Raw genomic sequence first — 27,141 nt, forward strand, 5'->3', positions numbered from 1 at the left:
AAAGATGTAAAAAACATTAATAACAGAATAAGAAATGTGAATTACATAGAGAAAATAATTTTGTGAGAATTTTCCAGAAATAATTAAAAATACAAATCCTCAGATTCAGAAGTCTAATGAGAATAAAATAAAATAATGATTCATTTCTACAAGATCATAGCTAACTACTGAACACCAACAATAAATAAAAGAAGTCAGGCAGAAAAGATACAGGAAAAACAAATTAGAATGACAGCTGGCTTCTCAATGGCAACAATGGTAGTTAGAAGTCAATGGATAATTCTCTTTGAAGTGTTGAGACAAGATAACTGTCAACATAGAGTTAAGTTCACTGCAAAACTAACTTTCAAGAGAGAGCACCAAATACAAATATTTCAGACAAACAAAATACAGAAAACCAAAAGCACTCACTTCTAATGAACCCTCACTAACAGAAAGTCTAAAGGATATACTCCAGATAAAAGGAAAGTAATATTTGAAGATCTATGATCTGAGAAAAAATGGGATCAAATAAAGTGGAATGTTTTCAAGTATATCTGAATAAACTTTGACTATATCAAGTGTCTAATCTGTGAGTTAAGAAAAATAGAGCTAAAACACTTGACAAAAATAGCACATAAATCTGGGGGGGTTAATCAGAGTTAAAGTGTTTGAAGAGACATGAATTATTTGATAGGTGGGGATAAATACTATTTAACTTTAGGTATGCATATTAAAAGTTAGGGTAATTAGTAAAAAAATAGAAATGGATATATAACTTTTAAACCAGTAGAGGGAAGAGGGAAGAGTATAATAAGAAAAAAAGAAAAAGACTAGGACTAGTTCTAAGAAGGCAAGAAGAAAAGAGGAAACATTGGAAAAGCAGGCCAGCTAGAGATCAGAAAGTAAGATGGCAGAAATAAGTCTAATTTTATCAGTAATCATAGTGACAGCAAATAGATGGAAGAAAGCAAAGATTATAAAAGTAAAAATTAAAAATGTTTACATTAAATATCCATAAATTTAAAGATAGAGATAAGTGTAATTTTATCAGTAATCATAGTGACAGCAAATAGATGGAAGAAAGCAAAGATTATAAGATTAAAAATTAAAAATGTTTACATTAAATATCCATAAATATAAAGATAAAGAAAGGTGGAAAGTAAAAGAGTAGAAAAAGATGTAAGAGACAGATCTAATCAAATGAAAGGTGGATATTTATATCAGATAAGCTATACATTAAGGCAAAAAGGATTACTACTGATAAAGACAGTCACTAACTTATGAAGAAAGATTAGCTTCTTCAGAAAGATCAAACAATTTTAAATGTATATCTACCTAATAAGACAGTCCAAAATAACCCAAACGGACTACAAGGTGAAATTGGCAAATTAACCTAACAAAGAAGAAGATTTTAAAAATCATTCTCTCAAGTATTTTAAAAAAATTATTAAAGAACTAGGACATTTAATAAACACATTCAAAACATTTGATATACTAATATAGAAATTTACACTCCAGATCAGGAAAACATATTCTCTACAAGAACGTGTGGATAACAGGTCATCAAACAAAATCTCAACAAATTCCAAAGAAATGGAATAAAAAGATCATTTTGGAAAAATCATAATGCAATTGTTAGCGATTAATAAAGAAAAATGTAAACGCCCCATGTATTTAGAAGTTAATGAACAGACTTGTAAGTAATTTATGACCTGAAGGAATCATATGGAAATTTAAAAATACCTAGAACTGAATGATAATGAAAAAATTTTTTTATCACACTGCGGGATGCAACTAAAGCTGTATTTATTTTAACATTTCTGTGAAAACAAGAAAGTCTGAAATGTAAAACACCAAGCTTCAAATCTAAGGAATTACAAAAAGTACACTAAAATAAGTGTGAAGAAAGTAAACTAAAGAAAATAATATAAATATCAATGAAGTGGAAAATATAAAAACCATAGGCTCAACAAAGCCAAAGGCTGCTACTTGAAAAGATTAATAAAATAAATTCTGACAAATTTCATTAAATGATGAAGTTTGAATTTCTTCTTTCTTAACAAAGAAGAAATCCCAAACACCATTAGAGATGCAAATAGGGAGACAGATGCAGATACAGCCAGAGTTGAAGAGAAAGTTACAGAGAAGTTCAACCTACTTTAAGGCATCATACTTGAAAATAGTCTTAGACAAGTGAGAGAAAACAAAAAACACAACTATTCGAGAAGAAAGAGAAATAACAACAAAAGTAAATGCTTATAGTATTAGTATGTGACAGGCACTGACCTACATGTTTACATATATCAATTCATGAAATCCTCACAACGACCCTATGTGCCTCATTTTGCAAATGAGGAGACTGAGGCACCGTGAGGTTAAGTGACTTTCTACACAGTTAGGAGGTCAGATCTGAGACTGAATCTAGACAGTCTGCCTCCAAAACTCATTCTTTGGGCACTAGGCTATACTGCATGTAGACTTAAAAAAAAAAAAAAAATCAGCGGTAATGAAAAATCTTCCCCCAAAGAAAATCTCTTCTCATAATTTTACAAGCAAGATTTACTAAACATGAAAGGAATAGACAATCTCAATATAAAATAAACTCTTTCAAAGACTAGAAAAAGAAGAAACATGTCCCAATTTCTTTCATTAAAATCAGATAAGAATTATATAAGAAATAAAATTACTCATAAACATAGAGGCAAATTGTCCTAAACAAATTATTAGGAAACCAAAACGAGATGTAAACAATATAATATATTATGAGCAAGTTGGGTATATTCTAGGAATGCACCCACAGACAGGAAAATAAATTAAAAGGTCTTACAATATCAAGCACTGGCAAGGATATGAAGCAAAGAGAACAAGTATAATTCTGGTGGGAATATGGATTGAAACCACCACTTTGGAAAACTTTGGCATTTTGTTTTGTATTTTTTCTCTACCATCCTTTTTGATTCTTTTCTCTCTTTTCCTAGCTTCTATTAAATTGGTAAGGCTGTCTTTATTCTCCAGATTTTCTCTGTTAGTTTGGAAGCTATACATGATATTTCTAGTCTGTTACTGAATATTTAAAATTTTAAAATGTACATCTAAACTTGCATTTCCAAAAAATGTAAACTTATCTTGTGTTTCATTTTCTTCCCAAATACAAGAGGGATCTTAGCACACACTAAACATTGGAATGTTAGTAATACACAAATATGTTTTTTTAAAAAAACCCACCGAAGTTATGGTCAGCAGTTGGCTTAATAATATTAGTTTTCTATTGTTGCCATAAACATTTATCATAAACGTAGGTGCTTAAAACAACACAAATTTATTATCTCATGATTCTGTAGTACAGACACCCAGATAAAGCATGGCTCAGTGGGTCCTTTTCTTAGCGTTTCCCTGGGCCAAAATCAAGGCGTTGGAAGGGCTTACTTTTTAGAGGCTGCGGAGATGAATCCACATCCAAATGCATTGAGGTTGTTGGCTAAATTCAGTTCTTTGGGGTTTTAAGACAGATGTCCCACTTCATTGTTAGGCATCAGTTGGGGGTGACCATTAGCTCCTAGAAACTTCTCTGTGGTTCTTGCCACGGCCCCCTCCATCTCAGAGCCAATAACAACAGTACATGAATGCCTTCTTGTGCTTAGAATCTCTGGTTTCTTTTGCTACAATCATTTCTGCCTCCAGCTGAGGAAAGCTCTCTGCTTTTAGGAGTCTGTGTGATTAGATGAGGCTCACCTGAATACTCCAGGATATACTTCCTGCAACCTTAAGATCTTAAGGTCTGCAACCTTAATTACAGAAGTACATACTTTTTGCCATGTAACATATATTCACAAGTTTCAGGGATCAGGACATAGATATCTTTGGAGAACCATTGTGTTACCATATTAACTGTAGATGTCAGGATAAGTTAGGTGATTTTGAAAATACAAATCATCTCCAAAAGCTCTTTGGTTTAACAAAACAAATATCTATTTCTTTCTCATAAAATGTCTTTCCAGAGCAGCTGTCACCTGTGGGGTAACTCAGTGACCCAGGCTGGGAAAGGAAGGACCATCTGATAGAACAGTGCTTCTCAGCCTTTAATGTGCATACGAGTCACCTGGAGATCTTGTTAAACTGAAGATTTTGATTCTGCACGCCAAAGATGAAACTTGATATTTATTTCTCACAGGAACCAGGCTGACGTTGATGCTGCTGGACCCCAAACTACTTTTTGAGAAGCAAGATTTTAGGTTTTAGGGTACATAGACTCGTTGGTCACTAGAGCAAGAAAGACAGAACTTGGGGACTGTCACAGTGTCCCTTGATTGCTTCCTCCAGAAAGTAACATAGCTCATTTAAACCCACATTTCAGTGACCAAAGCAACATACGTGGTCATGTCTAACTTCAAAGGGTTGGGGAAGTTCAATAGTCCCAGATACTCATTAGGAAAAGAATACCAGAAATATTATTGAAGAGAAGCCATGTAACATGCATACATACATACATACATATACACACTCTCATACCCCTTTGGGGATCACCATTGTTTTGCTTTTTGCCCACCTTTCCTATATTTTTCTTCCTCAAATGTAGCCTGTAGTAGTTATGTTAGTGAAAGTCCATGGGTAGTTAATGCTCATCTTTGTAGATCAGGACATGTTTGTATTTTGCCTACACTCTTCACTGAAAGTTGAGAGTACAAAATTCTACACTGACAGTTATGTTCCATTCATATTTTGAAGACATTAACTCATCTTTTAGACTCCATTATGACTGAGAAGTTTCAGCCTTTAGTCTAAGTTTCATTCTTTTGTGGGTACTCTGTCTTTTCTCTGGTAGCTTTTACTATTTCCCCCTTATCCTAAAGTTGGAATCTCCTTCTGATGTTTGACCGTGATATGTCTGGTTATGTATTTTTATTTTTCCTGTTCAGCACTTTCATTGCAACTTTAGTCTGATAACTATTTTTTTCCTTTCTGGAATATTCTAAATGGAATTCTGCCCCTTCTCATTGAACACTCCTATTTGATGTATATTGGAGCCTTTTGTACACTCTCTGTATCTCTTAAGGGCTCTTTTGTATTATATATTTTGGAATTTTGGCCTATATTTTGGGTAAAGTTTCTAACTTCTATCTTCAAATTTTCACTGATTCTGCATCTTGTTTGGAATTTATCCTATCTATGGATAAATTTTTATTTCAATTACTAGATTTTTGAATTGCAAATTCCTAATAATTTATTTTCTTCATCTATCTATTTAATGCTTTATTTCTGTCTTTACTCCCTAATTTATTCTTTATTTTTAAGCACTGTTATTTCTTAATGTGTTTCTTTTCAACATAAAGTCAATACTCATTATTTGTGTCACTTACGTTCTAGAAAATCACCATAAATGCTGAATTAGCAAATAATGAACCATTGCACTTAGGGAGAAATACAGTTCCTTCAAGTCTCTGGTCACAACATTTTAATTAACTGATCTGTAGATAACCTTATTTAATGTATGTTTCTTTTTAAACACTCCTTGTAGAGATTGTTGATTCATTAACATGAAACTCACATCCAACAGCACTGTAATTCAGGCCTGAAGGAAGCTTATCTAACACACACATTTTCTCCATAAGGCACATCACAGCTTTCTTGAGCTTGCAAACACTAGACAGTGCTTCAGCATATGCTTCGGGGCCATTTTAAACAATGAAATCACCAAAAAAGCACAAAAATAAACGTGAAAAACTTGACACTAAATAGACTGCCAAAAGGACACTTGTTTACAGTATGAGAGCTCAAACAGGAAGGCAGAGTGTCCCTTGTTCAACCACAGCTGGGAACATGTTCATTCAGCGACTCAAAGATTTAACTTTTCTTCACATGCCCATTAATGACCACAAATGCGCCATAAGTGTTGATTTGGGGGGTTACAAGCAAATTTTAGTAAGTAGACAATTCACAATTGCACGCATCCATCAATAAAGAGGATTGACTTTATTAATTTTAAAGTCTTTGTCAAACTGTTTCACAGAATTTTATCTGGTGTGAACGTTAATTTTGTTGTCTTTCTTGATATTATATATATATATTTTTCCTATGTTTTGGAATTTTTATTTGCAGGCTCATTTTTAGTGAAAAGCTGTTTGTTTTCCTTTTGTTCTCCCTGTCTTTGTCTGTTCCAATGGTTTTATGATTATCTCCATACGGTTCACATGGCCTCCGGTCCAGAATCAGATACTGTACTAAAATTTTGGGTTTTAATCCATAATGAAGAAATTGCAAGTCTAGACCCAGAGGGAAAGTATGGCTTGGTAGAGTTTCAGTTCATGATATGGTATCTATGTCTATCAACCAGCCTCTTTTAGACACACAATTTCAGAGAAAGCTCTCATTCTAGGCAACTGGCAACTGTCTTTTTTTTTTTTTTTTTTTTTTTTTTTTTTTTTTTTAATATACAGCCGCTCTTCACAACAGAGAGCCTCCTCGAAACTCCTGACATCAAGTTTTCTACCTGGCTTAGGTCCTGCTTCTTCTGTGAAGGAAATTCAACCCTGGTATCCTACCAGAGTCAAGCTACTGCCAATCTTTGCTTTATTTCAGTCTTGGAGCCAAAAAGCCTATGAAATCAGCACTATTCACCATCTTGCATTTATTTTCCATTTTTGGTCCATGGACTTTTTCTCTTGCTTTTGAACCTGGCTATGCCACTGGTTTTATCATTTTATATTTAATCTGTGATTGTTGCTTGCTTGGAAAGGAGAGGATGAATAGATATTAAGATATTAATAGATTGCATAGATATCCTCTGAGCTCTTCTATTGTACTTTTGTAACTTATTCTGCATCAAATCCTATCTATATTTTTGTCTTTATTCTCTTCCTCCCTCCAATTTTAAAACATTTGAGAGTACAAAGTCTTACATACATTTTCTTATTTTCATTTGCTCCTAGAGCAATGCTTTGCATGTAGTCAAAAACGATCTGCTATAGTAAATTAAATGGTAATAAGAAAGTACACATCATTTTGCTCTAAGAAACATCTTCTTGGCAATTAGAATTCTACAGAATAGACATTTATTGGAGAATTTCTTACCTAGAAATAGCCACGCAAAATTTAGAAGACCTTATAAGATATCATAAAGCAGGTGTTTTCAAACTTTATTTTTGTTGCTGAATAATTATTTTTCTTCCAAAGAAATCTACATAGGATGCTAATAAATACAGCAGTTAAAAGCAGACTTGTTTTGAATGAAATAGGGGTGGTGTGCCTAGAAATCTGGCTGCTTGTCTTCATTGTCCAGTCACGAAGTCAAATATAAAAAGTAGCTTAAAAATAGTTTTTTCAAAATACTGTTCTATAAGAATTGACAGTTTTGTCTAAATTACTTCCAGTATCTATAACAATTCAAAGTAAATAAATCCTAGTCATATTTTAATGGGAGAAAAAATAAAAAGTTATAAATTACACATTGTAAAACAGTGATATCTTTCTTTTAAAAATTTCTATTTGGGGAAGGAAGAAGTTTTTTGGTAATGAATATGCTGCTTGGGAAAGGGATGTTGGTATGTTGTTGGATACGGGTGTTAAAGAGCTATAAAGTATATTTACTCAGTGAAGATTCAAAGGAAAAGGAACCTAATAATGCTTTTTAATGAGAGGATCACTTGAGTCCAGGAGTTTGAGGTTATAGTGAGCTGTGATTGTACCCGTGCACCCCAGCCTGGGGGACAGGCAAGATCCTGTCTCTAAAAAAACAATAATAATGAAAATAATAATGCCTCTTTAGCCTTCCCACTGTGATGACCATATTTCACTCAAAACTCTCAACTGAGTTGAAACCCAAACTAAACACTCTCCAATAGCCATATGTAGTTACTGCTCATAGCAAGATTATAAAGAAAAATATAGCCAAACCTCAAAGATAACCTCTTTAAGTTTCACAATTTCCTCTTAAAAGAAAGGGAATGTTTAAAATGCAAAGGAAAACATAAGAAGGACAAGACTGCTAGAACGATAGTACAAAAACTTGTTAACTAATTAAATAATGGCCCTTGCTTATAGTAACCAGCACAAAGTGATGTCTTGGAGGGAAAAACCTACAAGTTCATGCTGCTTGAGTTTCAGCACATCTTGGTGTTAATGAGAAGATTTGATGCTGCTTATCGTTTCTAGGCTTACAGAAACCAGGCTGAGCACATGCAAGTATTTGCACGTTAGCAACCTAGGCATGGCAGCTTATTTGGTTTCATTCCATAGGGCCTTGCCAAGGGATGAACTGCAGTAGTAATTTCTTTCTAAATTATTCTCAAATCCCTGCTTCAAGCTTCTATCTGGTTCACTAGAGGCCAGCATTCTTTTTATGAAATTCAGAAACTAGGACTTGAGAAAGTAAATTCTGAGGAGTATTGACTTAATAAATTTATATCCTCTTGACAGGCAGAGACGCTCAAAGGAGAGGGAATTAGAGATGTTTTCAGCAAGGATTCTTGGATTTGCTTTTTCTGCTGTATTTAATTTGCACATTAAAAATTCGCAGCAGTTCATATACTTCTAGCCTTGAAGAATTATAATTGCTATAATAGACTTGTTTGAATATCTCTTTTCTTAAAAAAAAAAGCATATGTTGTAAAAATGCTTGAGCCTTAAACTTTTTGGATCTCAGTTTTGCTGTTTACTAAATGAGAATTAGTCCAGATCACCCATATAGCTCCTGGTGTTATGGTGAAATGAGCATGTGCTTTGGCATTTACAAACCTGACAGGACCACTCCTTAGCTGTATAGCCTAAATAAGGCATTTCATGTCTTTAAATGTTCCAATTTCCTTATCTGTAGAATTAAGGTAATGCCCAATTTTCAAGGTAGTTGTGAGAATTGAATGAGTTTGGGGCAAAAGGTCATAAGGTACCATGCCTGGCACAGGGCAGACAACCCAAATATACTAATTCTTCTCTAATTCTAACATTCTATGAGTCTATAACTTTGCCAGGTTCTCTTTGAGGTATGTAATCAGTCTTTATCTGTCATTTTCAATAACGGGAATTGTGGCAGACAGAGATGAAAGCTGTCTGCCTAAGCTCGTGGAGCTAGCCAGGAGAGGGGACTCATATCAGTTTTTCTCAATCTAATAATTTTCAACCCTGTGGAAATGATGGTCTCATTCTTAATTCTCTTCATCAGTTGAAAGTTGAGCTGTTGAATGATTTTTCTTTTCTTCAAACATGCATTTAGTCATCACTCTGTCATTAATAATAGGAGTTAGCTCTAGCTGAGTGGGTCTCAATATAACAACTGATCATGGCAATATTGAGGGAAATTACGGGTTGGCCAAGTAGGCATTCCTATTCATACTAAGAGTCAAGGAAAGTAGATGCTTGGCATTAGCCATCAATCCACAAGACAATAATATAGGTGATTGCTTGTCAGTCAGCATCACACAAGTGAGCTGGAAGGTGTGACTCTTCAGGCCAGGAATGCCAGCTCATATCACTCAATGGTCATTTACAACTATTGCTAAACCCCGCTCTCGTGGTCTCCATGGGATGATGCTGGCTGAAAAAAAAAAAAACTGTGATCAATTTAGGGGACAATATCTCCTATGGCCCTTTAAGTATACTAGAAAGATGCCATCAAACAGAAATCAGTTTTACTAATATATTCCCTTTCATATGTTCCCTAACAATTTGGAGTTTTTTATTATATCACCTTGAGTTATGAACAAGAGTGAAATTGTCCTTAGCCAAGGAATATAACTTTTCTGGAAGGAAATGTTTAATGCTGATGTGATACTGTGGGCTGTGGTTTCACTGGGCCCTGTTTCTTGTAAGAGTGTCACTCACTTAGCTTTTACCAAGGCAACGTGGAAGAAAGAACTAAAATTTGTTATTTCCCATGTATTTCCATTGTTGCACTGATTCCTATAAAGGAATACTATAACTGAGCATTACTATTATTTCCACTTTAAGATTGAGGAAACTGAGGCTACGAGAAGTTGAAGAGCTTGCCCCAAACCACAAAGTTAGTAAGTAACAGAGCCCCCAAGCCTGTATTCTTTCCACTGACGAGTGTTCATACCAGAACCCTCCCGAGAGAGTCAGAGTTGAAGCAGAGGATAAGAAATTGAGAACACATTAAGGAGAAGGGATAGGAGAGAGAATAAGGAGGAGTAAAATAAAGACATGTCAGAAAAAGCATTAAAAAAGAAATGTGTGCCACAGTCAGGAGAAGGCCGAGGGGAGAGGAAAAGCAGAAGGTCTAACTTACTGGGGCTGGGGGGCACCCAGTGAACTTGGCCAGCTGCCTGGCAGCAAGCACTGCAGGGAGATCTATAGCCACCAGATCCACCAAATGAAGGAATCTGTGAATCATTAAAAAAATGTTTATTTCTTTATGCCACAAATGATAAAACAGTTAGTCATAAAATATGAGGGTTTTTTTTCCCAGAGTAATTGCTGCAAATATTTTCAACCATTACTCTGAATGCTCAGTGTTTAACTAGCGAAAAAGAAATGATGTGTTTTGAACCAAAGTCAACCTCCAGTTGTCCACATGGCATGCTGTACAATTGCATTTAGAGATTAATTTATTTGCAAGATACTGAAAGCTTATTTAGCCTTGATGTTATCACAGGTTGGATAGGGTCTCTGCCCTCAGAGAAACAATCAAAGTCACTCATCATTTCTCTTTTCAGAAACATTGTTTCCCTTTGTTATCTAATTTTAGCATTAAAAAAAAAAAGCTGTGGGTCAAATCAGAGAAATTAGGATTTTTTGCAGATGTGTTGCCTAAAGAACATCCTTTTGTTCTAGCAACAGCAGTTCTTCTCAACTCCAAAAAGGAGAAACACACAAACCACAATGTCCTCTAATGAGTTTAGTCACCATCCTACATTAATCTTGGCTTTACAGTAAGTTAGACTTCTTTTGGTGGATACTGATTTGTCCCCTGGGATATAATTCTGAGAATATACAGCAATTCCAATAAAGTATTTGGCCAAAGAACAGCCAAGCCATGATAGTTGCCAGAGACCTGACTGTCCAGCCTAATAACTGGGCATTGTATAGAAAGTCTGCTTTTCTAGAGTTTGTCCAAAGGAAGGGCCATTATAAGCCTGCAGTTCTGCCAGAAATGAGGGCTAACATTCTCCTTCCAGAATACCTGGAACTTGTCACTTGGCAAAACAATCAGGAGAAATTACCCATGATGCCATAGAATAAGGCTGATCTTTGGAATTTCAAAGTGATCTAATTTTCAGTTTTTAAAAAATAATGTAGTCTTTCAGAAAGAGTACTTTGTCAGAAGAGAGGAGGAAGTTGAAGAAAGGTAGTATACTAGTTGACTAGGGCTGCCATAGGAAAATACCACAGACTGGGTGAGCTAAACAACTGAAATTTATTTTTATACAATTCTGGAGTCTAGGAGGCCAACATCAGGGGTGTGCAAGGTTGGTTTCTACTGAGGGCTCTCTCCTTGGCTTGTGGAAGGCAGCCTTCTTCTGTGTCTTCACAAGTCTTCTCTCTGTGTGTCTGCATCCTAATATCTTCTTTAAAGACCACCAGTCATATTGATTTAGGGCCCACCTTAATGACCTTATTTTAACTTAATTACATCTTTAAAGACCACAACTCCAAATATAGTTAGATTTTGAGGTATGGGAGTTTAGGATTCCAACACATAATGGAATGAGGACATAATTCAAAACATAACAGGTAATGAGGAAGAGTAGAGCCAACATGACTGAGTCAGGTACCAGGCTGAGTGCATTTTAGACATTTTCTCACATAATCCTCAGCAGAACTCTGGGAGGTGGTATTTTTTTTCTTTGTTTCAAAAACAAATAAAAACTCAATTATGTATAAAATATTTTCTCCCAACCTCATCTTCTTTTGTTTTGTATTTTCTTTAAAATTATACTACAAATACAGGAATATGTGTTCATTATAAAAAATTAAAACACTATAAAAGCATATAGAATAAAAAATGAAAGTCCCCCTAACTTATTCAGTCCCTCCCTGCTCTGTATTAGGTGATCAGTTGGATGTGTGTCCTTCAATGCCTTGGGATGGTGCCACACAACCAGACACATTTCAGTCTGGGGATTATTAAAAACTGAGATCATACTATAGGTTATTACTCCACAATTTGCTTTTTTAAACTTTTAACAAGATAATTTGGAAGAACTCACAGGTTTGTACAAATAGATCCACCTTAATCTTTTTAATGACTGTATAGCATTCCATGCTATGAACATATCACACCTTATTTAACCAGCCATCCTCCATTTGTTTCCAATTTTAAAATTACCATTAACATTGTATTAACATTTTCTGTTTGTACATATATTAGAAGGATATTTTTATATGTAAGAAAACTGAGATTGAGAGAGGTTAATAAACGCGTTTGAAAGCACATAACTGGTAAGTGGCAGCTCAGGATTCAAGAGGGCCCATGTTCTTTCTGCTACATAACACTGCTTTAAGTCCTCATTATCCATGGGATTGAAAAAGTGAAAAATAGATCCTTTAAATTACTCTCCACACTCCTCCCACCCATACATCTTTTTTTTTTTTTTTTTTTCTTTGAGATGGAGTTTTGCTCTTGTTGCCCAGTCTGGAGTGCAATGACACGATCTCAGCTCACTGCGACCTCCACCTCCTGGTTTCACGCGATTCTCCTGCTTCAGCCTCCCGAGTAGCTGGGATTACAGGTGCCCACCACAACATCAAGATAATTTTTATATTTTTAGTAGAGACGGTGTTTCACCGTGTTGACCAGGCTGGTCTTAACTCCTGACCTCAGGTGATCTGCCTGCCTCGGCCTCCCAAAGTGCCGGGATTACAGGCATGAGCCACTGCGCCTGCCACTCATACATCGTAATAGCCTTTTAGAGACTGTCCAAATGCAGAATGCATGCAGACTCTGAAAGATAGGAGAGCCTGCTCCCAATTTTGTTATATCAGTGTACAAATCAAGCCTTCATCAAGTGACTTAGAAAAGACATGTCCCATCTGACTTTAACATGAGAGCAATGTCTATCTCAGGGGAGGTTATATAGTATGAGGGAAATTTCTGTTTTTCAGCTGGGTAGGTCAGGAAAGATTGAAGCATGGATGGGTCTGGGGAGAAGTATATTTCTTTGGTCCACTACTGGAGAGAGTGCATCTGTGGCAGGGTGAAGCAGCAGCCAGGTTCTTGGAGGCCCTCTCTAGTAGGTGGGGGATTTGGCACATTTACTAGGAAGAAATCAACATTCTTGCAATTAGAATTTCTTTCTCACTTAAGAGTCTTCCTACCTGAGGTTAAGAAATCCCTCTCCTGCCTTGGATATATTTCACCTGAGACTGGCAGACCGGGCCTGGGAGAAGAGAAATGCACAGAAGGGGTAGATAGAGTCACCAAGTTTTCTTTCAGCCTTCTGCTCTTCCAAAGCTCATCACTCTGAGTGCGGGGCTAAGAATGTCCCTTATGAAATAACATCTGGGGCTAAGTTCAGGCTCTTCAGCACAGATAAATATCCCACTTCTTTCCCCACAATATACCTTGTACTGCACCTGATAAAATGACCCACAGGCCCCCAAATAAGCTGGGCTCCTTCATGCCTCACCTTCCAAACATACTAAGGACATTTAAATGTCACCTCAGAGAGAATTTCCTGACCACCTCATGTAGAGCAACCCTCCATCCCTGTGTCACTCTCTATCCCATTACTCTGCTTTATTTCTTTCATAATCATTCACTATCGCTTCTCGGCCTTTTGGCTAAGATCAAGTGTAGCATAATCATTCACTATATGAAACTGTCCTCTTTTAAAACTTTATCATCTGCCTCTCACACTATAATATAAGCTTCATAAGAACAGGGGCATTATCTTTCTCTGTTAATATTATACCCCAGTGCCTAGAAAAAGTGCCTGAGACCTGGTAAATCCCAGTGGATGTTGTTGACTCTACTTCCATTTTTCAGAAAACTAACTCTCTCTCCTTCTCTCTTTCTCTCTCTCATTGCAGCATGAAAAAATCCCTTTCATCTTTTAAAGCTCAGCTCAACTGTCACCTTATTTAGAATGTCATGCATTTTTTTATTCATCCTATGTGTTGAATGACTACAGTGAGTTGGATCAGAGGCTCTTAATTTCTGTTTACAGCACCATTAATGTCTGGGTGAGTTTTTTGTGGTACTCCTAGGCCAACAGGAATACCAAACAATTCCATTTATTAAGCAGTTAGGTCCAAGCAACTTAATATATATTTGTGTCCTGATGATTTAATAGCCATTTGAAAAAACAATGCATATAACTTGAGAGAAAAGTACTATTTTACTTCATTCATAAATAACATTTATTTATTAATGGGATGTGTGTGCCTGTACTACATCCCAAAGCCTGGAATCAGACTGGACAATCCTCATTCTTGTTTCCTATTCCATGTTGTTTTTCTCACAATACTTGCTTTTTATCAAAGCAAACCCAGCTTTACGAAGATGAGATGTCATAGAAAGGAATACAGCATGATCAAATAGTTCAAAGAGTGTTCAACATATGTTAAGTCTTGATATGTTTCCCTTGAATATTCAAAATAACCGGAGGCAGTTCTGTGAGTTTTCTGCGTTTCCAGGTTCACAGTGCAAGAGGCATGGTGTCAGACACTGAATGCCAGACCCTGAGTATGCAGCGGTGAAAGAATCAGACATGGTCCTTCCATGACTTAGCACTTTGTTCTTACCTCCATACTGATAGTGTGCGTCATACTTTATTTAGTTTTGTGTTTGTGTATTTGTCTTTTCTCCTAGCCTCTGACTTCCCCCAAGGGCAGGCTGCCTATCTCTTTATTGATGGTGGCAACTCCTGATATCCCTAGTACAGAACATGAGTTGGGTGTTCAATAAATGCTGTTTTAAAACTGATTGATCAAGAGAATGAATAAGTGAATAAGCAAAAAATAAATGGCCCTGGCAAGTAGCATCATGCCTTATTTTCAACTGCTAGAATAATAAGGACTAGAGTATGGGAAAGTTTAGTAGCCTACTTCCCATCTTAGAGTGCCTCTTGGCTGGAAAGAGCCAAGCGTTGGCTGGAAAGAGTTGGCTCACTGACCAACTCTTGCAGTTGTTATTATTTACTAGAGCATCTCTCTAGACTTTAGGGGTATTTCTCTGGTCTGAATGTTGTTTCAACAGTTTCTTTCAAATTCTGACCAAGGAAGACCTGTAGCAGAGTTATTGTTTCTTCCATATGTTCCATTTGATCCTTGACATAAAGCACCAAGTGTTTCCTGACTTTGTGATATACAAAGGCCTTATGAGAAAAATAGACAAATAGACCAAATGGGAATTTACCTTACACCCACTGTTAATAACCACATGCACATCTTTGTGAATGCCATGAATTTTCACAACCTCAATGAGAATCACCAGTCAAGATGGATGGTCAATTGTACAGCAAGGATGAGAACTTTGCTTCCACTCTCCACATTGACTCTCTTTGCTCTGACTCTACTTTATCCCTTGCTATGAATCTTTTCACTATAGTCATGCCAGTTACTAAACTAGCATAGACATCTTCATTAATCTGCATTCAGACCCAAATCTAGTATAGCCCAGATATGATACTTCTTAAGAATTATAGAATTTCAGAGGTGGACGGGACCTTTGAGGTCATTCATTTCAAATCTCTCACTGTTTGAGTGTAGAAACTGAGGCTCAAAGAAATTATAAACTTGCCATGATCATTCTGTTCTCTCTGGCTATAATGCCGCGGCCTTTGCCTCCTGTTCCACACAACAATGCTGGAGATCACAAGAGTGAATCATGTCAAATTGAGGATGAGGCACCGTAACTTAGGAAAAGCCATTCTATCTCTAGAACATACCCAAATCCTCCCACCAGAGCCACTCTAGTCCACACAACCATTAGCACCCACCTGAACTACCGCAGTGATCCCCCTGCTGGAATTTCTGCTTCTTCCCCCTGCTTTGCATCCATTCTCCAGAGTGAGCGTGCAGCCAAACCTATCTTTTTCATTATAAGTCCCGTTCTACTCTCCCCTGCTTAAAATTATCCAGGAGCTTCCTCCTTCTCCTCCTCCTCCTTCTTCTTCTTCTTCCTCTTCCTCCTCTTCTTCTTTCTTCTCTTCTTCCTTCTTCTTCTTCCTCTTCCTCCTCTTCTTCTTTCTTCTCTTCTTCTTCCTTCTTCTTCTTTCTTCTTTTTTTTTTTTTAAATAGAGACAAGGTCTTGCTCTGTCTTCCAGTCTTGAGTGCAGTGGTGTAAACAAGGCTCACTGCAACTTCAAACTCCTGGGCTCAAGCAATCCTCCCGCCTCAGCCTCTCTAGTAGCTGGGACAACAGGTGCACACCAGCATGCTAATATTTGGTTTTTGTTTTGTAGAAACAAGGTCTTGCTATGTTTCTCAGGCTAGTCTCAAACTCCTGGCCTCAAGTGACCCTTCTGCCTCACCCCTCCACCCCCAAAACATTGGGATTACAGGTGTGAGCCATGGTGCCTGGCCATCCAGCAGCTAATTTTTGTACTTAAAATATAACGTAAGTACTTTACAGTGTCCTGCATGATCTAGCTCCCACCTACCTCTGGTTTTGATTTTTTCTTATCTTCCAATACTCTTCCTCTTGCCCACTAGACTTTAGGTATATTGGCTTTATGATTTCCTTGACACAGCAAACTCTCTTGTACTTCACAGCCTTTGCACCAGCTGTCCTTACTGGATTGCTACTCCTTAAGTATTCATATAGCTGTTTTCTTCTTGTTATTCAAGTGTTACCTCTCAAGTGGATTTTCTGAACTTCCTCTCTGAACTAGCTACCAATAGCTTAATTCTCTGCATTGCACCAACTGCTATCTGATATATTTCCTTTTAAATAATTTGTTTGCATGCTTGTTTGTAATCTCTTTTTCTCCATTAGAATGAAAGGTTCAGGAGAATTGGGTCTTGGTTTTATTTAACAATGAACCCCAGGACCAAGAAGAATTCTTGGGCTTAATACATATTGTTGTCTTAAAAACAGTAAAATGTTATAGTGAGCAACAAAGAATTTAATAAAGAAATTAAGAGCATCACCAGCTACCACAAGCAGTGTGGCCTATTATGTTGCTAATTATGGTCACTGCCTCCTAAATACCAACTCATATGAACCTTAAGGACAGTGCAAAAAAAACAGTTTATAAGTACTCTAAACACATTGGAAGTCACTTTAAAATCCCTAATTAAGTTCAAGGGGTTCAAATTTGAGGTTTAACATGAAGATATGACCTAAGAAAACCTTTTTAAGAGCCTCCTTCACTTAGTCTTGTGGTGAAATCTCTGAGACCTAAATGACCTGTTTGACTGGTTTGCTAGCTCACACCTATTTTCTACCAATAGCATCTTTGTCTTTCCTTCCAGAGATGGAGCACCTAGCTGCTTCCTTAGAATAGAGCAGGGAACTGTAAAATGGGAAAGATTAGATAAACTCTGTCCTTAGGAATGAAAATAGTCTTCTTGAACCAGCTACACAGAAAGTAAGAAAGTACCATGACTATGAGAACTATGCAAACATTATGGGAACTTTAACTTTCTTGTATTGACAAACTACTTATAGAGTGGTTGGCAATAAATTTTTAAAAGCCTGTGAGCTGCTTTTCAGGAAAAAAAAAAGGGAAACTGGGGAGATGTTTTCTACTCTTCATATTACCCTGGGGAATATGAACTCCCCAAAAAGTTATATGTAGCGGTTCTACAAAAAATACGAAAAGAGGCTGAATCTTTGGAGATGAAGTAGTTCAGAAGTGCCCCAAGGAAACTGTCCAGGGATTAAAGACGACCGTGGAGATTTAGCTAAGAGACTCTCAAGTTTTTCCAAATCAAGCATCTAACAAAGAATATTTAACTGAATTGTTCTAAACTTCCAAATTTGAAAAACTGGGATGTGATCATGAAAATATTCTTTCTTAAAATTTTTTGTGTGTGTTTTTTCGCAATGCTGCTTCTGTTATCACTAAAAGCAAGAAAATAAAGCTTCAAACTATTTGAAGAATCTAGATTCTCATTAAAAAAATTCAGCGCCAATTTGATTCTACAAGCTATAAAGATTTTGGCTCATGGAGTGCTATGGATTTTAAGTAATATGAGGTCAGAGTCTGATATGGTTTGGCTGTGTCCCCACCCAAATCTCATCTTAAGTTGTACTTCCCATAATCCCTGAGTGTCAAGGGAAGAACCAGGTGGAGATAATTGACTCATGCAGACAATTTTCCCCAAGCTATTCTCATGATAGTAAGTTCTCACAAGATCTGATGATTTTATAAGGGGCTTCTCCCTTCACTCAGTTCTCATTCTTCTTTCTCCTGACACCTGTGAAGAAAGATTTGTTTGCTTCCCCTTCTGCCACGATTGTAAATTTCCTACTTACAATCCCCACCCCTGAAGAGTTGTGAGTCAATTAAATCTCTTTTTTCCAAATTACCCAGTGTTGCATATGTTCTTAAAGCAGCATAAGAACGGACTAACACAGTAACCTGGTATCAGGAGTGGGGTGCTGCTATAAGGATACTTGAAAATGTGGAAGTGACTTTAGAACTGGGTAACTGGCAGAGGCTGGCACAGTTTGGAGGGCTAAGAAGAAGACAGGAAAATGTGGGAAAGGTTGGAACTTCCTAGATACTTGGAGGGCTCAGAAGACAGGAAGATGTGGGAAAGTTCAGAACTTCCTACAGTCTTGTTGAATGGCTTTGACCAAAATGCTGATAGTGATACGGACAACAAAGTCCGGGCTGAGGTGGTCTCAGATGGAGAAAAGGAACTTGTTGGGAACTAAAGCAAAGGTGACTGTTGTTTATGCTTTAGCAAAGAGGCTGGTGGCATTTTGCCCCTTCCCTAGAGATCTGTGTAACTTTGAACTTGAGAGAGATGATTTAGGGTATCTGGCAGAAGAAATTTCTAAGTGACAAAGCATTCAAGAGGAAGCAGAGCATAAAACTATAGAAAATTTGCAGCCTGATGATGAAATAGAAAAAAAATTTTTCTGGGAGAAATTCAAGCCTGCTGCAAAAATTTGCATAAGTAATGAGGAGATGAATGTTAATCACCAAGACGATGGGGAAAATGTCTCCAGATCATGTCAGAGACCTTCCTGGAAGCCCCTCCCATCTCAGTCCCAGAGGCCTAGAAGGGAAAAATGGTTTCCTGGGCCAGGTCTGTGGCCCCCTGCTCTAGGCAGCCTCTGGATGGACTTGGTGCCCTGTGTCCCAGCCACTCCAGCTGTGGCTAAAAGTGGCCAAGGTACAGCTCAGGCCATTGCTTTAGGGGGTGCAAGCCCCAAGCCTTGGCAGCTTCCATGTTGTGGTGGTCCTGCAGGTGTGCAGAAGAATTGAGGTTTGGGAACCTCTGCTTAGATTTCAGAGGATGTATGAAAATGCCTGGATGTCCAGGCAAAAGTCTGCTGCAGGGGTGGAGCCCTCATAGAGAATATCTGCTGGGCAATGCGGAAGGGAAATGTGGAATAATAAAAATGCCCATGATATTGAGGAAAGAGCTTCTTCAACAGAGGGATCGGCAAGTACAAAAGTCCTAAATATGCATATACCTCTTTGTTTCCTTTATTCCCGCTTCAACTTATCACTCTAATTTCAAATGCTTTTCAAGTCTTGCAGAGTCAACTTAATTTTGATCTCTCTTGTGTCTATTTCGTATTTCCTCTGGGTTTAAGTGCTCCTCCTTCTTCTTCTTTCTTATAAGAGACAGGGTTTTGCTATGCTCCCCAGGATGGTCTTGAACTCCTGGGCTAAAGGGATCCTCCTGCCTCAGCCTCGTGACTAGCTGTGACTACTAATGAAGGCTTAAGCCTTCATTACTTCTTGCTCCTCATCCATTTCCTGTTCCAGTGCAACCCTTGTATCACCAAAAAATTAACCTTTCTAAAAGGGAAACTCTGTAACATCATACTCTTGCTCTTAGTGACTCCCATTATTCACTGAACTAATATAAACTTTGAAGACTAACATTTGAATCTTTTTATGATATAACCTCAAAAATATATTTCAATTCTTCTCTTTTCTACTGCTATACTCAACTCTGCTGAAACTAGTGTTCAGACATTCCTGCCTCCAAACTTGCCCATTATGTCCTCTCCATTGGACCGACTGTCAAGCCTTCAAATCCAATATGGGCTAGTCACAGTCCTCCAAGCCGTATCTCAAATCACCTTTTCCTTTAAGATTTCTCTCTATTTTAGCCCACAAAGAACTTTATTTATTTCCTATGGCATTTGTGATATTTTTTTCCTAGAATGTGGTTATGTGCAATGCACATCTGTCTTCTTTCTCTATACCTCTTACTATACTACAGATGTTTAAAACAGGGACCATATGTTATTTATTCTTGTACTGGTGTAGTGCCTCACACATAGTTGGCACTGAATAATATTTGTTGAATAAATGAATGAGTTTGTCAAATCTGAGTTTGATTTACAAATATTTATTTCATGATACCCCAACTGGTTTCCCTTTTATCAACTCTCTCACTCATCCTCATGAGATCTACATGCAAAAAGGCAGAAAGTAGGGAGGAAATGTAGAGTCCTTGTTTTGAAATAGTCTAGTTAGTTTCAAGCTGCTCAAATGATTAAAAGTCTATAATGAGGAACATTAAAAATATCATTTTAGTCCTGCATATAATCAGTACAGTATGAGATAAAAACTCTCAGTGAAATACTAATTGGTTGATTTCCTGCTCAGGATATAAAACTGCTTAGCACCATTCAGTGCTAACAAAAATACATGATTACAATCTCAGAACCTTATACTTACCACATTACTGCACGTTCTGTATCGGATATTTCTTCCTTCACAGCTCCTAAGTTGCAAAAAGAAAAAAGAAATATTACTACTTATGAAAAGCTCAAAATCAGAAATATTTTCTCATAAAAATTTCCTCTAAATACTAGTAAAAGGGCCTCTCTTTTCTTCTAAGCATGTTCTTAGAGCGGTTACTATTAAAAATCAAATTGAGCAGATTTAAAGAAGTTATAGATGTAAATTGATTTCTCTATAAGGGTTGAAACTAAGTATTTATCTTGTTTCAAAAATTTTCTAAACAAGTATTTAGTGCATATTTAATCAAATAAATATTAGTACAAACTTTTCTGAAAAAACTGATATTCAATGCATCCTTTCTTCTTATTTCTGATATAAAATTGAAGGTATATTTCACTGAAAAACTTAGATCTTGAAAATAAATTGGAATTAATGGAATTAATATTCAACATGTCTTAAAATCATAATTCTAAGAATGTGGAAAGTCATAATTCTTAAAAAATTATTTTTATTTATAAAATATATACTCATTACAGAGGTTTTGGAAAAGACAGATTACCAAAAAGAAAAAAAAGAAGTCCCCTGTAGTTGCCTCATCTAAAGACAATCACTATTATTTTGATTTATTTAGTCCTTTCCAGTATAAATAAAAAAATCACATCACTTACGCAATTTTGTAGCCTGTTTTTGTTTCCACTTAAAATTTTTTGGAGGCATTTTCTCACAGTATTAAATAACTTTAAAAACACCATTTTGAGAGCTACATAATATTCTATCATGATGTAATTTTTTCCATAATTATTCTTTCATTATTTGTCATTTAAGTAATTTCCACTTTGGTGTTTGATAAATGATAGTATGGTAAACCATCTTTGTGCAAGTGTTTTATCAAAGTTTCTGACTGTGTTTTTTGAATAGATAAATTTCTAGAAAGAGAATTACTAGACTAAAGGGAATGAACTTTTGTAAGGCTCTTCATAAATATTGCCAAAATGCACTCCATAAAAGTTGTACCATTACATACTCCCACCAGCAATACATGAGAGTTTCCATTTTACTGCATTCTTATGAACAAAAACAATCAACTTTTGATAAAACGTTCAATGCTGACACTTAAATCATGAAAAACAGTACTATATTCTTTTCAAAATATGTCACACATTTTTTAAAAAGTAAAGATACACTACAAAATCCTGTGAGAAAGATTATACTAATACCTAGTAGTTTTAGAATTCCAGGTACATTTATAAGTTTGTTATATGTATAAATTTATTTAATATTCTCAAAAACCCGGAGAGATAGAGTACCATCATCATATCCATTTTACAGATGACAAAACCGAAGCTTAGGAAGGTTAAGTAACCTGCCAAAATGACACAACTGTTAAGTTGTAGAGCTAAAATTTGAAACCAGGCCATCTGGCTTCAGAACTCACACACTCATGATCACAATGCTTTAATGCCTCCTAATTTACTTTTTTATTCAATAAACGTCCACAGAGCTTCTGTGATGTGTTTGGCAATGAAATTACTATGAAGAATACAAAGAAGAATGAATATGACTTGGTCTTTGTTATTAAGAAAATTAATTATATAATTTGGTGTAAGAAATGCATATAGCATTTGTATTAGGTCTTGAGAATGTTACCAGAAGGAAAATGTCATCTGACAACACAATTATACACAGACTATCTTAAAAATATAGAAAGGGTCCCATTCCTAAAGACTTGACTGCAATCAGACTGACTATTACTATGCATTAAAAATAGAAAAGGAATGGCTGGCCACACATTGAAACCATAGAAATAAGGAGCATGACAAAGACACATGTTTGTCAGTGTCCAGTCCAGCAATGTCCTACACAAAAGGCGAATGAATTTCAAGTCCTGCATGTCCCATTGACAAGACTGCTGCAATCTCCACATAGATGACTCATGCTGACCTTACTGATACCGATGAACATTCAGCTCATCCAAGTACCACCCCTCATTACGGTGTCAGGTTGATGAAGCCACTTGCCAAGAGTGATCTGGATTTTCATGACTGCTGAGAACAGAGAGTGCTGGCCATGCTGACATGAGTACTCTGGTCCATGTGATGGACAGTTCTGTTATTTGCTGTAAATTAATCAACTGGCATTCTAGTTTGAAATATTCATCTCATGGGCCGAGTTATTGTGAGTACACCCCCAAGAAAAGGATGTGTTCTTGGTGCTATTGCTGAAAAATATCAGGTTTCTGACTCCAACAATATGAGAGCTAGGTTCCAGCTGATGGTAAATTTACAAGGTAATTGAATTCTAAAACTGGAAGGTCTTTGGTAGCATCCCATCTAGACACTGGTGTTTGCAAAATGTGGTATGCTTTTCAATTTTGAAGTTCTTGCTGCATATGTACCACAGTGCAGTGATTAAGAGTACCCAGTTTAAAAATAGGCTCTGCTTTCTAGAATCTTGGCTCTATATCTCAGTTTTATCTTTGGTAAAATGGGATGATATTACTTATCTCCTGGAATTATGAGAATTAACTGAGTTAGTATTTGTGAATCACTTCAGACTGTGCCTAGGACACAGTAAGCATTATGTAGATGTTAGATAAATTAATTAAGTACATAATAGATGTAAAAATATAATAGCCATTGAAAGGAGGTCAAGGATATATGGAGAAGAAACTAAGCAAAGGCATAGAGGCACAAGAAGATTTGGCATGCCTGCAGATTTTCAAACAGTTCTGGTTTTCGGGGGATTTAGAGTTTATGTGGGGAATTGCAGTAGGTGAGTGAAATACCTACTAATTTTGAACTTTGTAATACACAAAGGGGAACCACTGAAGGTATTAAAACGGAGGAGATTCAATGGTGAGATTTTGCTTTTAAAAGGTAAACCCTGGTGTTAACTATTGGGACTTTAATAGTATATGTTTTTCATCCTTTTTTTAAGTTTTTTACCTAATCTTATATCCATGAAAAAAATTATGGAAACAAATCTGAATTAGGAGCCTGAAGATCTGGGATATAGATTTTGTTCTTCCACTTGCATAAACCTCTTGCTCTCTTAGGGTCTTAGTTTCCTTACCTGCCAAATGAATTTAGGAATGCCTATGCACAAAGTTAGGATCACCAATTGAAATAATGTACAAAAGCTCTGTTCAAATGCCAAGGGATTATTACAGAGATACTGCTTCCTAAACAAAACAAAGCAGAAAAATACTTGTTTCAATAGTTTAAATGAGCCTTTTCCCCTATATTTTAACCTGCAAATACCTACACAAATTTTACAGGCATCACTGAATAATAGGAAATATCTGTACAGAATGTAAAAGATTGATTTAAATACTTATTATTTAGGAAAAGCAAAACAAAACAAAAGCAAAGCAAAGAAAACCCACTTGTCATAATTTCCAAAGAATATCCTGTAGTTGTCTAATGCCTAATATGGATTTGCAGGTAATTTATGGATGCCTCTGAACTATCTTCCCTTTAATATATTACTTTTTTGAGAGCTTCTTTAAGTTGACTGAAATATGATATTAAGGTGGTAATGCTTAAGTATGGCAAGGTGATCATTATTGAAAGACATTATCAAATTGTGGACTATAACAGAAACACTAGTCTCTACTATTAAATTGTGGATTATAATAGAAACACTAACTAGTCTCTACTATTTATTCAGTGCCTACTATAGATATTTGGCCCAGTGTTAGGTATTCTGCGTATATTATCTCTAATCTTCCAACAACTCACAAAATTTTATTATTCCTATCTAATAGATGAGAAAACTGAGGCAGAGAAAGCTGAGCCTTAAAGTTACATACACAGAAAAGTGAACCAGGGATTGGAATCTAGGTGTGACTAACTCCTAAGTCTATCAAACAATAAGAAAAGGAACATGATGTGCTCAAGATACATAGTATAGTAACACTAAGCTAAAAATTCGGAAAGCTGAGAAGGGAATAGGCCTGAGGCTGACCGTGACTTGTTGTTATTATATCAGTTTATAAACTACTTCTCAATTCTGGTAAATCCGTCTCTAGAAAAACGTAGGTAGATACACATTGGAACATCTCCAAGAAAACCATGTTCATCAGTAAAATGCAATGTGAAAGAACTTCAGTGCAGAGAAGCTTATATTTTTGAAAGTTAAAATTTATGAAATTTGAATATAAATTTCACATAAGTAGCTAAGTGACTATTCCACCACAAGGATTTAATTCCTGCCAAGTGTGAATTTTTTCATCCAAGGCATTTATCTGGGCACAAAATCCCTGTCAGAGAATTAAGCAGTAAAAAATGTTTTCCTTCTTTTTTTTAACAGGTCGTTAATATAAAACAGCTGAGTGATTTCTTTCACATTTAAACAAAGTAAAATTTACCTCTGGGGATGAAAACAAACATTTGAAATTTGAGTCCAAAATGACGTCTGAGAAAAGCTATAGACAAATGATAAGAGAGGATTTAAATAAAAATGTCCTCCCAATATAAACTATAAAATAGTTACAGCACTGTGTTTAGGGAGTTCAGAACTATATCAATTATGAACTCAGAAACTGGCTCAAGTATGAAAGAACAAAATATAAGTATTAGAATATATTTTAATATAAAAATGTAATATGCACACGTATGTTTCTTCTAGCACTATTCACAATAGCAAAGACATGTAATCAACCCAAATGGCCACTAATTATTGACTGGAAAAAGAAAATGTGGTCCATATACACCATGGAATACTATGCAGCCATAAAAAAGAACAAGATCATGCCCCTTGCAGGGACATGGATGGAGCTGGAAACCATTATCCTCAGCAAACTAATGGAGGAACAGAAAATCAATCTCACTTACAAGCGGGAGCTGAATGATGAGAACACATGTATATATGAGGGGTGAGAACACGTGTATACATGGGGGGTAACAACACACACTGGGGCCTGGGGAGGCTGTGGGGAGGGAGAGTACCAGAAAGAATAGCTAATGAATGCTGGGCTCAATACCTAGGTGATGGGTTGATCTGTGCAGCAAACTACCATGGCACACGTTTACCTTTGTAACAAACCTGCATATCCTGCACATGAACCCCAAACTTAAAATAAAATAAAAATAAAAATTAAAAAATGGGCCAGGTGTGGTGGCTCATGCCTGTAATCCCAGCACTTTGGGCGGCCAAGACAGGTGGATCATGTGAGGTCAGGAGTTCAAGACCAGCCTGGCCAACGTGATGAAACTCCGTCTCTACTAAAAATACAAAAATTAGCCGGGCGTGGTGGCAGGCACCTGTAATCCCAGCTACTCAGGAGGCTGAGGCAGGAGAATCACTGGAACCCAGGAGGTGGAGCTTGCAGTGAGCCGAGATTGTGCCACTGCATTCCAGCCTGGGCGACAGAGCAAGACTCCATCTTGTGGGGGGGCGGGTGGAATATATATATATATATTCTAATTCAAATTTGCATCAAAAATTCCTTATTTGCTTAATCACCATTTTACTCCTGCCCAGTCACATTTTGATTTAATTCCTTCTCTTAAAAATAGAAATAATCTCAATCACAAGCTATTATGTGTGAATTATTCAGTCTTTAATTCACTTAAGAGATTAGTATATACTGCATACATACTTTATTTGTCTCTCATTAACGCATAATACACCATCTAAACTTCCACTTCTTAAAATCCTGATGTTATAGTTTCAACTGTCATTTAACAACCTGAGAAGAGGTGAAATGACATGAAAAATTAAAAGACTTTTCTCTAGGGTCAAACAACTTGTTAGCTTCTTGTTCCCCCATCCCCCTTCTCATATAACCCTTTTTAGAAAGGGGCATGCATTTGATTTATCGCTCCTTTACCTTAAAATTCTTATCATCTCTTCACTAAGCAGTAGATCCTTCTGGTGACATAGCCAGACTTATACCTGATGTCAATACATTGTTTCAAGAAAATCTGGTCATTCTGCATTTAACACTTCTGGGTTTTTAAGGACAATTGCACTTATATTAGGCTCATGGCACCCCAGGCTTTATCTCTGGTTGCTAAAAAGCAAAGAATGTTGCTAAGCAAGAATGGGTTACTGTATTTCCCTGAATATCACTAGCTTTTCAAATACGGACTTATGGCAAAGAATTTTAAAGCAGGATGGTCCATCTGGTTTTTTTGTTTTTGCTTTCGCTTTTTTGAGACAGCATCTCGTCTCATTCTGTTACCCAGCCTGGAGTGCAGTGGCACTATCATAGCTCACTGTAACCATGAAATCCTGGGTACCACTGATCCTCCCACCTCAACCTCCTAAAGCACTGTGAATACAAGCCTATCTCTCTTCTTTCAGTCATCCAAAGAAATCTATGAGCTCTTTACAAGAGAAAAGACATAAAGCCATGTTTCGCAATTCAAGCCCCAGGGAT

General features: G+C 36.5%; 1 protein-coding gene and 1 pseudogene across 4 annotated transcripts in view; one reads left to right on the plus strand and one right to left on the minus strand.

Annotated features, from left to right (window-relative positions):
- The window catches only part of ADAMTSL1 (ADAMTS like 1), a 1,017,570-nt gene that overhangs the window by 358,396 nt on the left and 632,033 nt on the right, over positions 1 to 27,141 (minus strand). For all 4 annotated transcript variants that reach the window (XM_016960664.3, XM_016960663.4, XM_003312011.6 and 1 more), the window contains one exon: positions 20,751 to 20,796. In XM_016960664.3, the coding sequence (XP_016816153.2) occupies positions 20,751 to 20,796 (46 nt within the window). The remainder of the gene's footprint in view (positions 1 to 20,750; positions 20,797 to 27,141) is intronic.
- Positions 13,694 to 13,856, plus strand: LOC112204505 (U2 spliceosomal RNA; annotated as a pseudogene).

This window comes from Pan troglodytes, chromosome 11, assembly GCF_028858775.2.
Source record: "Pan troglodytes isolate AG18354 chromosome 11, NHGRI_mPanTro3-v2.0_pri, whole genome shotgun sequence".
NCBI lineage: Eukaryota > Metazoa > Chordata > Mammalia > Primates > Hominidae > Pan > Pan troglodytes.